This window comes from Heterodontus francisci, chromosome 3 (genome assembly GCF_036365525.1).
Source record: "Heterodontus francisci isolate sHetFra1 chromosome 3, sHetFra1.hap1, whole genome shotgun sequence".
NCBI lineage: Eukaryota > Metazoa > Chordata > Chondrichthyes > Heterodontiformes > Heterodontidae > Heterodontus > Heterodontus francisci.
In genome coordinates, this window is record NC_090373.1 from 128318190 (window position 1) to 128334243 (window position 16054).

The 16054-nt window shown below is 41.2% G+C and overlaps 1 protein-coding gene across 3 annotated transcripts in view; it reads right to left on the minus strand.

Moving 5' to 3' along the window:
* The window catches only part of pnisr (PNN-interacting serine/arginine-rich protein), a 40169-nt gene extending 25590 nt beyond the window's left edge, over window positions 1-14579 (minus strand). The window contains exons 1-3 of one of the 3 annotated variants that reach the window (XM_068025954.1): window positions 14412-14571; window positions 1834-1952; window positions 477-662 (exon numbers count right to left, since the gene is read on the minus strand). In XM_068025954.1, the coding sequence (XP_067882055.1) occupies window positions 477-662; window positions 1834-1924 (277 nt within the window). In that variant the 5' untranslated portion in view covers window positions 1925-1952; window positions 14412-14571. Of the gene's footprint in view, window positions 1-476; window positions 663-1833; window positions 1953-14322 lie in introns of all 3 variants that reach the window. The other 2 variants (XM_068025959.1, XM_068025967.1) reach the window with 2 other exon arrangements.
* Window positions 14580-16054: the final 1475 nt, after the last annotated feature.

Sequence of the window (16054 nt, forward strand, 5' to 3'; positions counted from 1 at the left end):
GGGGCAGAATCTAACTTGTTGCATTATTAAAGAGTTATGCAATTTCTTACTGGTGGGACATCAAGCTAAATCATGTGATTAACATGGGCAGATGCATGGGAACACCACCAACTGCAAATTCGCCTCAAAGCCACACACCATCCTGACTTGGAACTATATCGCCTTTCCTTCACTGTCATTGGGTCAAAATCCTAGAACTCCATATCAGCACTGTAGGTGTACTTACAGCCCAAGGACTGCAGCAGTTCAAAAAGGCCTCCACCACCTTCTCAAGGGCAATTAGGGATGGGCAATAAATGCTGGCCTAGCCAGCGATGCCCACGTCCCCCGAACGAATAAGAAAAAAAAATACATGGTTATCTACTTAACATAACCATCAGTATACAAGGAAACTCTTCAATCGCCTCTATTTGCAATTATATATCCAATTGACTCCAAGTTAACAACAGCATCTCTGCAAAGAAATAAATACTAACCCTGTTCCCACATTCTGTTGAAATTAGGATCTCCTGGAAAATTTCCATGATTGTCTTGACTATTTTCAATGCTATGTACTGCTTGTCCATTGGGTATTACGACTGGCTGTTGTGCTGTTACAGATTCCTCAGAGGCCTCTCTCTGTGCAATCCATGCTTGTGCTAATGCTGCCCAGTCAATCTGACCTGAAAAAGAGTTTTTAATCCAAAGACAATTCAATACATTTGCAATACTGAATTGTTATGCAGAACTGCTGTAACTTTTCATTTGGACATCACAATTCATGGGTACAGTGTTATTGAACTAGTAATTCAGAGATCTGGAGACATGGGTTCAGATCTCCCACAGCAGCCAAGGAGGTTAAATTCAATTCAGTAAATAAACCCGGAATAAAAAGCCAGTATCAGAAATGGTGACCATATAACTACCAGATTGTCATAAAAACCCACCTGGTTCACTTAAGTCCTTTAGGGAAGGAAATCTGCTGTCCTTACCCTCTCTGGCCTATATGCGACTCCAGACCCACAGCAATGCAGTTGACTCTTAATGCCATTTGAAATGGCCTAGGAAGCCACTCAGCTGTATTCAATGCGACGACTCAACACCATCTTCTCAAGGGCAATTAGAGATAGGCAGTAAGTGCTGGCCTTGCCAGTGGTGCCCACATCCCATGAATGAATTTTAAAAATTTATTCAATATCACATTTGGTAAGCAATAGGTACTTCCAGTTCAGAAGGAATGGTTAAGACTGGGATTCTCTTAGTATTGTCACTAGGATTTCAATAAAGTATCCTGAAGTACTGGCTACTAACTGATGACAAATTAACAATATCATATTGGCAGAACTTTAAAGCATACTTACTTGAAATTGATTTGCTGTTGGCAATGCTCTACCTACTTCAGATAATATTTGCATGCTTTTATTGTTTACAGATTAAAAATAAAGACTGGCACTCCAGTGCAGTACTGAGGGAGTGCTGCACTGTCGGAGGTGCCATCTTTCAGATGAGACCTTAAACCGAGGCCCCACCCACCTGCCTGGTTGGGTGGATGTAAAAGATCATAATGGCACTATTTCAAAGAGCAGAGGAATTATCCCCAGTGTCCTGGCCAATATTTAGTGGTCAATCAATATTACAACAGATTATCTGGTCATTAACACATTGCTGTTTGTTGGTGTTTGCTGTGCGCCAATTGGCTGCCACAATTCCTACAACAGTGACTACACTTCAAAAAAAAGTATTTTATTGGCTGTAAAACACTCGAGACATCTGGCGGTGGTGAAAGGCACCATTGAAATGCAAGACTTTCTTTTTATTTCAGATATTGTGCTAATTTCCGTTATGGAAACTTACTTGGATCTTGTTGCTGCTGAAATGACTGCATCCACTGTTGCTGGCTTAAAGGCCATTGCTGCCAAGGTTGGCCACCTTGGTCCCACATCATCAACTATTCAACTGCAAATGTTGAAAAGCTATAAATAGAAAAAAAGTGTGTTTGTTGTACTTTTTTCACAATGCCTCAATAAGTGAGCAACTGCATAACACTGATTAGTTTATTAACTATAACCTGGAATATAAATAGGTATTTACTGTTTTAGTTGTTTTCAATTGACTAAACTGCAAAAGGGCACCTGTTAAAAATAACAAATTAAGAATTGTTCAGCAGCAGTACTTTTTAAAATTAACTTCTATAAAACAGCTGTGAAAACAACTACAATACAGAAAGATGAAATGGACACCCAACTTGTGTCCACCAATTTCAACAATAACTTGTATTTATATGCCATCTTTAATGTGGGAAAATGTTCAAAAACACTTCATAGAGGTGCCAGGGGAATAGATGGAAAGGGATTAGGGAAGGAATTCTATAAAGGTGGGGCCGAGCACACTGAAGACACAGCTAGCAATGACAGGGAGAGAGAATGCAAAAAAGGCCGAAATCAAAGGACTAGAGAGCCAAGGGTGTTGCAGCATTGGAGAAGGTTACAAAGATAGAGAGTGCACGGTCATGGGGAGATTTAAACAATGGGGTGAGAATTTTAAATTTATGGTTTGAGGAACTGGAAGCCCACGTTGGTTAGCGATAACAGGGGCGAGGGGCCAGGGGACATGGTGAAGATTGGATATGGACAACTGCATTTTGGATGAACAGAAGTTTAGAAAGTGGAGTTGGATGGAAAACCAGGAGTCAAATTTGGATGAGACAAAGGCATGGATGAAGGTTTCAGCAGTGTGGTGGTGATAAAGCGCGGCAAGGCGGTGGATGTGTAGAGGAAGTTAAGAGATAGGAACATAGGAAGACAGGAACAGGAGTAGGCCATTCAATGTGGGAAAATGTTCAAAAACACTTCATAGAGGTGTTAGGGGAAAACAATGGACACCGTTCCAAAGGAGGAGATATCTGAAGGGGTGATCAAAGGAATAACAAAGGAAATCCATAAGGTTCTCGTACTAATTGTTAGAGGTAACAGTGGGAAGGGGTTTAAGGAGGTGGGTTAAAGTGGAAAAATCTGGTTATCTTTGCCATTCAGGATGATCTGAGAGTGATAGTTTTAGCAGAGAACTGGACGTGATCCAGCCACATCTGGTGATGGATGCCTAAGCCAGCTGCCCACCAGGCATGCTGAAGGCCAGACAGTTGGGAATTTCGAAGTGCAGTTCTAAGCAACTTGGGTGGGAAGTGAATGACATGGGACACAAGCAGGTGGTTAGAGATGGCCTCATCAGTGATCGAGACCACGGGACTAGGGATGTGTTGGCAGAGGCACGGGGTGGCCATGACATGGCCAAGAGTTTATATGGAAAGAGATATTTAGGTTTAGGATGGATAGTGAATTCAGAGGGTAAAGGGAGCAGAAATGGAGACTGAAATTGCTGAGGATGAGTCAGCGCTCCCTGTAGAAGCTAAGGTAAGATATCTCAGGAAGAAACTTGGCTGATAGGAAGGGGAGGATAATAAATTAGGACTTTAAAAGGAGGTAAGAGTGGAAAAGAATGAGATGCCTGAAGGAAGGGAAGGTTGCAGAGTAGTGGAAAGACAACGAGGTGCAGTTGGTAATAGGGTGGGGTTGGCAAAGAGGTTTCGATAGGTTGCGAGGAGCATGCAAAGGGCCTTGTTTGTGAGTGACCAGACATTCTGGAGAAAAATGCAACAGGGGCAGTGATTGTTGATTGGCTGGCAGAGTCCATGGAAGCAGGATGGGATGAAGGTTGTCCCTACTTACAAAAGTCCAACAATTGTTTCTTTCTTCCATACTATGAAAAATGGTGATGCCATTTGTCTACAGTGTAATTTGAAAACTCACTTACACAACTTCAAAACAATGAAGACATTATTCAAACTAATTTAATATCAGGATACATCAAGGGAATTTGATTGTAAATGGAAAAAAGTTAGTATGACCTTAATGAGTAATTGTTGATGTCACATTTGGAATACTATATTCAATCTTGGGCACCCTACCTGCAGAATGTCATGGTACTGGAAGGAATTCAGAAAAGTATCACAAGATGATTGCAGGGCGTTGGGCTCTAATTTATAATGCCACTAAAAGACACTGGAGGGGAGGAAGGACATTATTCAGGTCTCCAAATTACTCAGAGACAGTAGATTATGTAAATTTAAAAAGGCTACTTTGACTTGTGAATTCAGAACTTGGGGATGCAAGTTTTAAATGGGCAAATTGCAAAGAAGGCTAAGAATCAGAAACTTTTTTGATCAACAAAGTAGTGGATATTGGTATCAGATTCCAAGCAAAACAATGATGCTGTGCCAATTAACTGTGAAAAAAGAACTATATAAATACTTGGTAGAGAATGGGATTACAAACTTTTTGACTATGATGATGAACTGGATACAATCAAAGCTTTTTTTTTACACAGAAAAATGGATTATAGAATATGATCACCAATACAATCCCAGTATCTGAAATTAATGAACAAAATTAAACATTTTTGAGGGAGGGAATGATGGATCGGGAGTGGTTGTCCATTAAAACCATCAGGTCAGGGTTAAACATCAGATGAATGATGCTCTGCAATTTAGCTCCATTCCTTAATTCCATAGAGAACTGAGAAGATATGCAGGTATGAATGTGTCTCAAGTGAGGTACACTGTACATGGTCTGTAGCAGTTAGCTTGCTATCCCCCTCTTATTCGCCGTAGTATGATAGCACTGCTTTACATTGACTGAATAAGTCAAATTCCATTTTTATTCTATGTATTTGTGTTTTAGTGGTAGCTTGGGGATGTATTCAGTGATTTCATCCATTTCTTTATGAAAAGCACAAATCATAGAGTAATACAGCACAGAAACAGGCCCTTCGGCCCATCACTTCCGTGCCGGCCATCAAGGACCTATCTATTCTAATCCCATTTTCCAGCACTTGGCCCATAGCCTTGTATGCTATGGCATTTCAAGTGCTCATCTAAATACTTATTAAATGTTGAGGGTTCCTGCCTCTACGACCCCTTCAGGCAGCGTGTTCCAGACTCCAACCACTCTCTGGGTGAAATTTTTTTTCCCTTAAATCCCCTGCCCCTTACCTTAAATCTATGTCCCCTGGTTATTGACACCTCCGCGAAGGGAAAATGTTTCGTCCCATCTACCCTATCTATGCCCCTCAAAATTTTATATAACTCAATCAGGTTCCCCCTCAGCTTTCTCTGCTCTAAGGAAAACAACCCTAGCCTATCCAGTCTCTCTTCATAGCTGAAATGCTCCAGCCCAGGCACATCCTGGTGAATCTCCTCTGTACCCTCTCCAGTGCAATCACATCCTTCCTATAGCTAAAACCACTACTACTTCCTCCCTTTCAATGCTAATTTGTTCAAGTATATCACAATGCTGCCCCCCCCCCCCCCCGCTCCCGATCTCTATGACCACATCACCCTTCTCCAAAGTGAACACAGATGAAAAGTAATCATTTAAAACCTCACCTACGTCCTCCGCCTCCACACATTGCCACATTGGTCCCTACTCTTTCTCTGGTTAGCCTCTTGCCCTTAATATATTTCTAAAACGCCTTGGGATTTTCCTTTATCTTGCCCGCCAGTGTTTTTTCATGCCCCCTCTTTGCTCTCCTAATTACCTTTTTTAAGTACCCCGCTATACTTTCTATACTCCTCTGGGGCCTCTGCTGTTTTCAGCCTTCTGAATCTGCCATAAGCCTTTTTTTCCCCTTATCCAATCTTCTATATCCCAGGGTTCCCTGGACTTGTTGGTCCTACCCTTCACCTTTACGGGAACATGTTGGCCCTGATATCTCACTATTTCCTTTCTGAATGACTCCCACTGGTCTGACGTAGACTTTCCTACAAGTAGCTGCTCCCAGTCCACTTTGGCCAGATCCTGTTTTGTCACAAAAACAAGAAATGCTGGAATCACTCAGCAGGTCTGGCAGCATCTGTGGAAAGAGAAGCAGAGTTAACGTTTCGGGTCAGTGACCCTTCTTCGGAACTCCTGTTTTGTCATATTGAAATGGGCCTTCCCCCAATTCAGTACCTGTATTTCCGATCCCTCTTTGTCCTTTTCCATAACTACCTTAAATCTTAGAGTTATAGTCACTATCCCCAAAATGCTCCCCCACTGACACTTCTACCACTTGTCCAGCTTCATTCCCTAGGATTATGTCCAATACCACTCCTATTCTTGTAGGCTCTCCTGTATGCACTTTAAGAATTCCGCCCCCTTTAAGCCTTTTGCACTAAGACTATCCCAGTTAATATTGGGGAAGTTGAAATCCCCTATTATTTTTACACCTCTCAGAGATTTGCCTACATATCTGCTCCTTTATCTCTCCCTGACTATTTGGAGGTCTGTAGTACACTCCCAGCCAAGTGATTGCCCCCTTTTCCATCGTATGAAGGGAAGATGAGTAATGCAGGTTGTAAGGATTAGATATTCTGGAGCTATACTGAAATTCTTCTAGGGAGCAGCAAGCAACTTTGCACAATTTTCAATAAATTGGAGAAAGTTCATGTTCTGAATTGTATCCAATCTGCAGTGGGAACAGTCTTAATTGATCAAATGACTGATTCTCATTCCAGCCATTTTTTTTTGGAATTGCAAGAAATTATTTACTCATGTACTCCTCGGTGCAAGATCTGTTGTAACTATGTTTTCTCTGAAGAAAAAAGACAACATCTACATTAAGCTTATAATGCTTTCACAAAACTCTACCACAAGTGAACATTTAGTCTCCACCCGTTTTTGAGTAGAATATAGTTGCATTGTATAACGTAGTTCAAAAGTAGAGCAAAGAGGATACTCTACAAAGCAATAGTTTCCTGTATTTGAATAACTATACATTTTGCTGTAAAATACTTTAGGACCTCAGGACATGATAGGCACTATATGTAAGCACAAGATTTTACTTACCTGTAAAATGAATGTAGGATTAATATTTATAGAAAATGTTATGAGATTTTAGTTTCACTGAACAAAATAAATAGGAGTAGACTATATGGTCCCTGAGCCTGCTCTGCCATTCAAGATGATCATGGCTGAGCTTCTGCCTCAACTCCACTTTTCCATCTGCTCCACATATCCCTTGATTCGGAGAAATCAAAAAACTATCTATCCCAGCCTTGAATATACTCAATGATGGAGCATCCAGTCATCTTGAGTAAAAAATTCTAAAGAGTCACAACCCTCTGAGATGAAGAAATTTCTCTTCAATCTTAAATGATCAACCGTGTTCTAGATTCCCCAGCCTGGGTGTCTACCCTGTCAAGCCCCTTCAGAATCTTGTATGTTTCACAGAGATCAACTCTCATTCTTCTAAACGGCAGAGAGTATGGGCCCAATTTACCCAGGCTCTCATCACAGGACAACCCTCTCATCCCAGGAACCAATCTAGTGGATCTTTGCTGTACTGCCGAGGAAAAGTATATCCTTCCTCAGAAATGGAGAATAAAATGGCACAGTATTCCAGGTCTGGTCTCACCAAAGCCCTATACAACTGTAGTAGGCAGCTCATCTGCTGCTTCCCTGTTCTTGTACTCCAGTCCCCTTGCAACAAAGGCCAAAATGTCATTTGCTTTCCAAATTGCTTGCTGTACCTGCAACACTTTGCGTTACTTGCCCTACATCACACCAACTCTCCTGACTCTTCCACTGTTGTTAAATTATCAGACTGCTTATCCGACACAGAGTACTGGATGAGCAGAAATTTCTTCCAATTGAATACTGGGAAGACTGAAGCCATTGTTTACAGCCACTGCTCCAAAGTCCATTCCCTAGCTAAGGACTCCATCCCTCTCCCTGGCAAGTGAGAGATTAAACCAGTCTGTTTGCAACTTTGGTGTCATATTTAACCGAAATGAGCTTCCAACCTCATATTTGTGCCATTAAGACTGCCTATTTCCACCTTCGTAACATCACCTGTCTCAGCTCATCTGCTGCTGAAACTCTTATTCATGCTTCGTTACCTCTAGACTTGAGTATTCCAACACAATTCTGGCTGTTCTCCCACATTTAACCCTCTCTAAACTTGGGGTCATCCAAAACTTTGCTGCCTGTGTCTTAACCCGCACCAAATCCTGTTCACGTATCATCCCTGCGCTCACTGACCTACAATGGTCAAGTAACGTCTTGATTTTAAGATTCTCAGCTATGTTTTCAAATCCCTCCATTGCCTCACCTCTGTAATCTCTTCCAGTACCATAACCCTCCAAGATCCTACGCTCCTCTAATTCTGGCCTCTTCAGCATCCCCGATTTTAATCCCTCCACCACTGGTGGCCGCGCCTTCAGTTGCCTAGGACCTAAGCTCTATAATTCCCTCCCTAAACCTCTCCGTCTCTCTACCTCGCTTTCCGCCTTAAAGACATTCCTTAAGACCTACCTCTCTGACCAAGCCTTTGCTCATCTGACCCAATTTCTTATGTGGCGTGGTGTCATATTTTGTTTTATAACGGTCCTGTGAAGTGCCTTGGGAAGTTTTATTATGTTAAAGGCACTATATAAATATAAGCTGCTGTTGCACAAGTGCAAGCAAGTCTGAATGTTAACATTTTATAGTTTCATGCCTTTTAAAAAAATTATGCTTTGCTATTCTTATTACCAAGTTGAATAATCTCACACGTCCACACATTATACTCCACCTGCCACCTTGTTGCCCACTCACTTAATCTGTTTCAGTCAATGGGTGTGAGTGTTTCTACTACCTGGTCATTCTTCATATTCAAAACGAGTATATAAAAATTCATCAGACTTCAGTGTTGCTTGCAGTTGGAAATGGAGAGTTCTACTGTGAGCTAATAATGAATCTTCAGCATAGTAATTTTAAGTCAAAAGCCAAAACACAGCAGTTTAAGAACTCCTGTTGCATGCAATAAAGGCAGAGTCATCACTAGCACAGCTGGAAATCAAAACAGGCATCATCACAGCCCAAATTCTTTATAATCTGAGGCTGCAAAATACTCAGTTTGATCTTACCCAGGCACTAGCATAAATGTAGATATTAAAAAACCAAAATATTGCAAATCTAATACAAAAATAGGAAAGCTAAAAGTGCACAGATCAATTAGCATCTGTGGGGATAGCAAAATGATTCAGGTTCATGCCTTTCTTTGGAACCAAAAAAATAAGAAATGAGCATTTAATGATCAGAAAAAAAGAAAGGAAAAATATATATGAACAAACATAGGAAGTATCGTGGGAGGGTTTAATAACTTCTGTCTGTAATACAAGTATTAATGAAACAAGGAATAAGAAACAAATGATGTAAGGCTGGCTACGATAAGTAGTAGGCCCAAGGAAAATACAAGATGGAAAACATAGAAAACCTGGGATAAAAACAAGAAATGCTGGCAATACTCAGCAGGTCTGGCAGCATCTGTGGAGAGAGAAGCAGAGTTAACAGGTCAGTGACCCTTCTTCAGAACTGGCAAATATTAGAAATGTGAAAGGTTATAAGCAAGTAAAGCGGGGGTGGGGCAAGAGATAACAAAGGAGGTGTAGATAGGACAAGGTCACAGAATAGCTGACCAGAAGGTCATGGAGCAACGGCAAATATGACAAAGCATTAGTACAGATATAGTGGGTCCACCAGCTCTGAAAAGTGACCTGAAAGGCCAGTTTCTTCCTTTCCCACTAGCACTGCGTTCTGAAAAAGCGTCTCACGCCTAATAAAAACACTAATCCATTTCCCTACACCAGAGAATGACAGACTCAGCCACTGTAAAGGAAATGAAGTATAGAGCTAAAATTTTGTGACCCACACTTTAAAATTCTCGTCCAGTCCATGTGATCTTTGTTCTTAGCTTCTGCTCCAACAAAGCTCAAGTTTCAAGATCTCATCTTTTTCCTTGGCATGCTGCAGCCTCTTTGTTTGAACAGCAACTTCAGTAATTTCAGTGTTTAGCTACACGCTCCCATTTTCTTTACAGCAATCGTTGCTAATAGTTTGGGGTGAGTTAGCCAGTATCCAGGAAGAGGATCCGCAAGACAGGTGGCTGTTTTGAATGCAGAACGAACTGATGTCAAAACAAGGTACAGGTAAGGATGCTCCCCGTTGATCTCTTTTTTTGGAACTGCTGGGCCTCAGTACTTTGCCAGCATCTTCTCTTTTGTTACTAGTGCTTCCATTTTTTGTTAAGGTTTGAAGATTTGTGTTTTTAAAAACTGAAACGATGTCCATGGATTTGTTTTTACAAAAGTGACCGCAAGGTCTAGAATGTAAACAGTTACTGGAAGGCACCTGTCTTCAAATAATTACCCAGCAGGGGTTGTTTTTGACTTTGGGAAAGACGTTTATGGAGAAGTAACAGATCAAGAATTATAGGGATCAGGAGGCTTGATTCTTGTGTCACTGGTTTCGCTTTGGACAGTGAGTTGGGATATGGACAATGGTTTGAAAGGACAGTTGAAAAAAACTTGCCAAGAAAGCAACAACTAGCTCAGTCTGTTCCAGATCTTTGGAAAAGCCTGCCAGTTTTTCATCTCGAGAAGCAAGTGTAAGAAACTGCCTGAACCCGTTACTGCATTTTCCCTGGACAGCCTGCCTTGACTGATCTTCAACGTTGGTGTCAAGAACTGTTCTAGAAAGATCCCAGTGACGGCCAGTGGGACGCAAACCAAAAAGGACTTCTGACATCTTTTCATATCTTCTCTTTTTTCAAGAATTAGCAAATATTTTGGCCGTTTTTTTTGTACTAGAGCTCTAAAGAGTAAATCTCTACTTTTTCGGTGAACTGGTGTATGTGCATGTGTGCGAGGGGCTAAGGTAAAAAGGAAATTTTATATTTCAGTTTGCGTGTTTATGCTTTGCTTCATTACCGGTTAAGACTTGTTTAATAAACAACAAAATTATCAGTTTATTATAAAAGAAACCTGGTTGGTGTGTTTTATTCTGGGATAAAAATACAGTCTATAATTGACTATCGGTAAGTGGGGAAAAATTTAAAAATGTTGTAACCTATGGAGAAGTGGAACTACAATAAACAGTGTACTCCTCCCACCTTGGTCTTAACAGTTTAAATTTTGAACCTGATCCCAAGTTTCCATCTCTCCCACTTTCTCATATATTCCTCAAGTCTCCCGCTGTCTTAATATTCACACATCTGTTCTTTGATGTAATTTACTTCCAAATATTTGTTACTTAAAGATAATCTATCACATTCATTCACAACACTTAAAAATATTTTTCCTCCACTCCCCTTTTCTAAGCCCGTTAATATGTCTAGTCTTTTAACTTTCCAATTGTGCGGGAAACTAACCCAAAACAGCAAGTGATAACGAATGACCTATTTTTTTCCAACTTGTGTGGAAAAAATTGTGGAATCCTTCTATATCAGCTAAAATACACATACATTTAATTTATGAAACGCAGGTTAATATGAGCTGTGTTAGTTCATTTATTAGAACTAGATTCATAGCGATTTCCAGCAACACAAATTTTAAGCACAAGTAGCATCACCTCATCAGTAACTGTAACGGGGAGGCCTTAATAATGCTGAAAGGTGCATTTACATTTCGCAGTTACTCAAATAATATTCATAAAATTAAGAGACATGCTCCAATGACATCAAAGGGAATCCCTGGAGCGTTTACATCTCAACACTAACTAGTTCAGAGATGTTTTGGAACATTTTTATTTTCAAATTTCAGTTCCTATTATTTTATTGCAAGAAGTTGTCTGATTAGGCCAGAGGGAAAAAACCTTTCAAGGATTTCCTTAATTTCATCATGAAGTCAGGAGGTCTGCTGCAGTTCTTTAGGATTAAACTGGATGTCTTCTTGTTAGTACAGAGAAGTCTTTCAAATAACAGCACAAAAGGAATCAAAAAACAAGTATTTTAAAAGAAGTGAAAAGTAACGTTAAAGACGGTACATAATGGTGCAGTTTAATCAGAGGCAAAGTGAAGCTGATCAAAAGCTAAAAATTACTTGTGCGTGTACAAATAATCAAGTTGAGACTAAATCAAATATCTCACAATATTAACCACGAACATCTTAAACGAAAGCCACATAGCTTGCTTTTTGTGTTGAACATTATAGCTGAACTCTGAATCCATGACTCACTTTAAATACTCGATGTTATTACCTCTTGATTCATATTTGGGCTATGGAGCACTGCCGTGTGGAAAAAGGCACCCCATTCCCCCCAAAAAACACTTCTAACTTATTACCCATACCATCCCCCCGTCTTAGCTTTAAGCTACTTCTACAAGTTAAAAAGTGAAGGAGGAACATATGCAAATTTAAGCACATTGCATCTTATTTTCAATTTAAGTGCAGTTGCCGCAAGACAACCAATAAATATAACTCACTGAGCGCAACAGGCCACTTCATGTTATAGCAACAGGACTCAGTCTAAATCTAAATGGGTCCCAGGATGAGAAGCACTCTTGATGTGGACCATGCAAACCCAGATGCCAATTTAGATGCAGACATTTCAGGTTATTAACGGAAAAACAAACTGTGGATTTATGACCAACTTGTTCACATTTGATAGATGTATACATGCATTATATCACCCATCTAATGTCTTCAATGATGTATTGGATGGAATTCTTAAGTTGGAGGGGGCCACTTTTTTTGCAGTTGATACTGATTTGGGATATAATGCTGGGTGGCCGCAGGGGTACTATGGCTTTGTGCAGCTCAAGAGTTGATCTCGAAGGGTACTGATGGGAAAAAAAAAGAGATATGCGTTACAATTGTTGATTCGCATTAGTTTCTGGAAATTCTAGTAGGTGCCAATAGTATGAGTTGGGACTGTGTGCAGTAGAGGAAAGGGTCCTTTAGTGCTTTTTTTCCAATAGCAAAAGCTCCAATGATGTTTAAGGCTATGGCATATTGTACAAAGACTTCCTTTGTCCCATGTGAAACATCCAGGGCCAAGCTGCAAGATGGATTTATTGCAAACAAGGAACTACTGCAGAGGTGACAAGGATAAAACAGCAGGGTCTTGTCAAGTTAACACAGTGCTGAAGTGACATGCAACTGGAGTTGATAAAGCCTGTAGTACTGATGTTCTGATGAAAGGTCATTAGACCTGAAACGTCGACTGTTTCTTTCTCCACAGATGCTGCCTGACCTACTGAGTATTTCCTTCTTGAAAACATACAATGTTTTGGCCTCAACTACTTCCTGTGGTAGCGAATTCCACAGGCTCACCACTCGCTATTTCCAGCACTTTCTGTTTTTATTTCAGATTTCCAGCATCTGCAGTGTTTTGTTTTTACTATACCAAGTAGTACTTGCCAAGTTTGTTAATAAGACCTAGAAGGTTAAACCCATCAATGGAGCCTTGAATTCCTTCCAGTCAGATCCAAATAACCCCGCAAATCAACGCCTTTACACATAGGGTGATCCTAAACAGACAAATAGCAGAAAGTATAGAAAAGCTACTTTTTAAACTCCAGCAGCAGTCCTGTGGTACACTTGAGGATACCTAAACCTGGATGCATGCCAACCTATACCTATGAAAGTAGCAGCAAATTCTATGAACTGAAGTTGTAGAACGTATTCCTATTGGCACAGGTTTCTTGCAAAAGTAATTTATTTATTGTTAACCATGTGAGATAGCCTGTTTTAGTAACTGCATGACCCACACTGTACGCGGAAAACAAACTCAAAAAAATCGTATGCGTAAAGAAACTTGATTTAGAGTCACCCACGATGATTTCCACTCATCAGATACTTGAGCTGACCAAAAAAAGCCCACTCACTTGGGTACAATAACAAATTTATATATTAATATAAATGTGATAAAATACATTTACAGCCAGCAGTCAAATGGCGTACTGAGATGCACTCATAACATTGATAGATCCAAAGATGAGATACATTTAAAAATAAATCTGTTTCATCAGTTCATAATTTCTCAACAATTTCCCAGTTATTAACTAATCATTTCAGTTAACCACTGATGTACTTCGGAAGAAATGATTACGTTTAGATAAAGATGTTTACTACAGAAAAACTAACGGAATCACATTTAACAAAAGCTTCAATTTCGGATATATCACAAATATTTCGAAGATTAATTTTCGGAATTAGCTCGACACGACGGATGGGCGGATTTATCTGTAAAAGGTACATTTTTATTATTGACCCTCTCCAGCGGAGCTTATTTTTAAGCGGGAGCCGCATTTCCGATCTGTGCGCTCGGCGAAGGCCGAGTCAGTGGAGCGCAGCCGGCGGCCGCCAGCTTTCACTCGACACCAGTAGACCCGGGAGCGGGTTGAAATATCGCAACCAACTGGCGCCGATATCCGATCCCCCGTCCAGGTCACCCCCAGACCAGCTCCCGGACACATTCCCCACCCCCTCCCCCCCAATCCCCTAGGGAGCAGGCAAGGCCTCAGCTCCCAACGCCATATTCACCGGACCTTCTCCCGCGGAACAGCCAACCTCGGCGTCGTCCGAGAGGCCGGGACCGGACTCCAAGCCTCGGCTCAATCGCAATCCTTCCACTCACCTCCCACCGCCGACGCCCGATCCCAGCTCCGAGCCTTACAATATGGCGCCGTCACCCCCGACCCGGAAACAAACCCCGGCACTTCCGGACCGACCAGCCCGGGAGAACGAGGCGGAGGGAGAGCGGCACGGCCCGGCCACCGTCACTTCAACGCAACTGGTACCGTTTCCAACGCGCGTTAAAATCAGGAGCTCGGGCAGATTCCGATCCGAGTGCGTGTTGTCGCGATATCAGCGCGCGAGTTCCGAGAACTCCGGGGGAGGGGCAATAGCAGCAAACGCAGCTCGAAAATATTATCGGCCAACGGTCTGCTCAGAAAGTACAAGTTTAATATTGATCTTGCATCATCTCAACTTTCCAGGCTTATGACTCTCACTTTGTTTTATCACCGACATGAGTCAAGGTTTTGATTCAGCCAACAGAAAAATTTCTCAAATGCAAATTGAAGGTCTAGACTTCACTCTCCGTCCGAGGGGGAAGGAGGAATCTACACTGTTGTACTCGCATGTTTTTGCAATTGACGCCTCCTCTCTCCCTCTGTCCCTCCCCCTTCAGCCCTCTAGGTCAGTTAGCCGAACTTCTGTCATAGGGGAAATGCTGGAATCCACTGTTAAGGAAGCAATAGCAGGACATTTGGAAATCAAAATACAGTCAGACAGAACCAACATGATTTTGTGAAAGGGAAATTGTGTTTGACTAATTTATTCGAGTTCTTTGAGGAAGTAACAAGCAAGATGGATAATGGAGAACCTGTAGTGTTGTACTTAGGTATCCAAAAGGCATTCGATAAGACGCCACATCAAAGATTACTACACAAAATAAGAGCTCATGGTGTTGGGGGGTAATACATTTGGATGGAGGATTGGTTATCTAACAGGAAGCAGAGAGTAGGGATAAATGGGTAATTTTTGGGTTGGCAAGCCATTACTAGTGGAGAGTCAGAGGGATCAGTGCTCGGGCCTCAACTAGTTACAATCTATATAAATGACTTGGATGAAGGGACCGAATGTATGGTTGCTAAATTTGCAGATGACACAAAGATAGGTAGGAAGTAAGCTATCAAGAGGACAAAGAGCCTACAAAGGGATTTAGATTGGTTAAGTGAGTGGGCAAAAATTTGGCAGATGCAGTATAATGTGGGAAAATGTGAAGTTGTTCACTTTGGCAGGAAGAATAGAAAAGCAGTATATTATTTGAATGTAGAGAGACTTCAGGACTCTACAAGACAAAGGGAGCTGCCCTGGTACATGAATCACAAAAGGTTGGTATGCGGGTACAGGAAGTGATTAGGAAAGCAAATGGAATGTTGGCATTATTACAAGGGGAATAGAGTATAAAAAGTAGGGAAGTGATGTTATAGCTGTACAGGGCCTAAGTTAGACTGCATCTGGAGTACAGAGTACAATTTTGGTCTTAAGAAAGAATATAAATGCATTGGAAGCAGTTCACTTGACTGATTCCTGGGATGAAAAGGTTATCTTATGATGAAAGGTTGAGCAGGTTGGGCCTTTACTCGTTGGAGGTTAGAAGATGAAAGTTAATCTTATTGAAACATACAAGATCCTGAGGGGACTTGACGGGGTGGATACTGAGAGGATGTTTCCCCTTGTGGGAGAGTCTAGAACTAGGGGACAGTTTAAAAT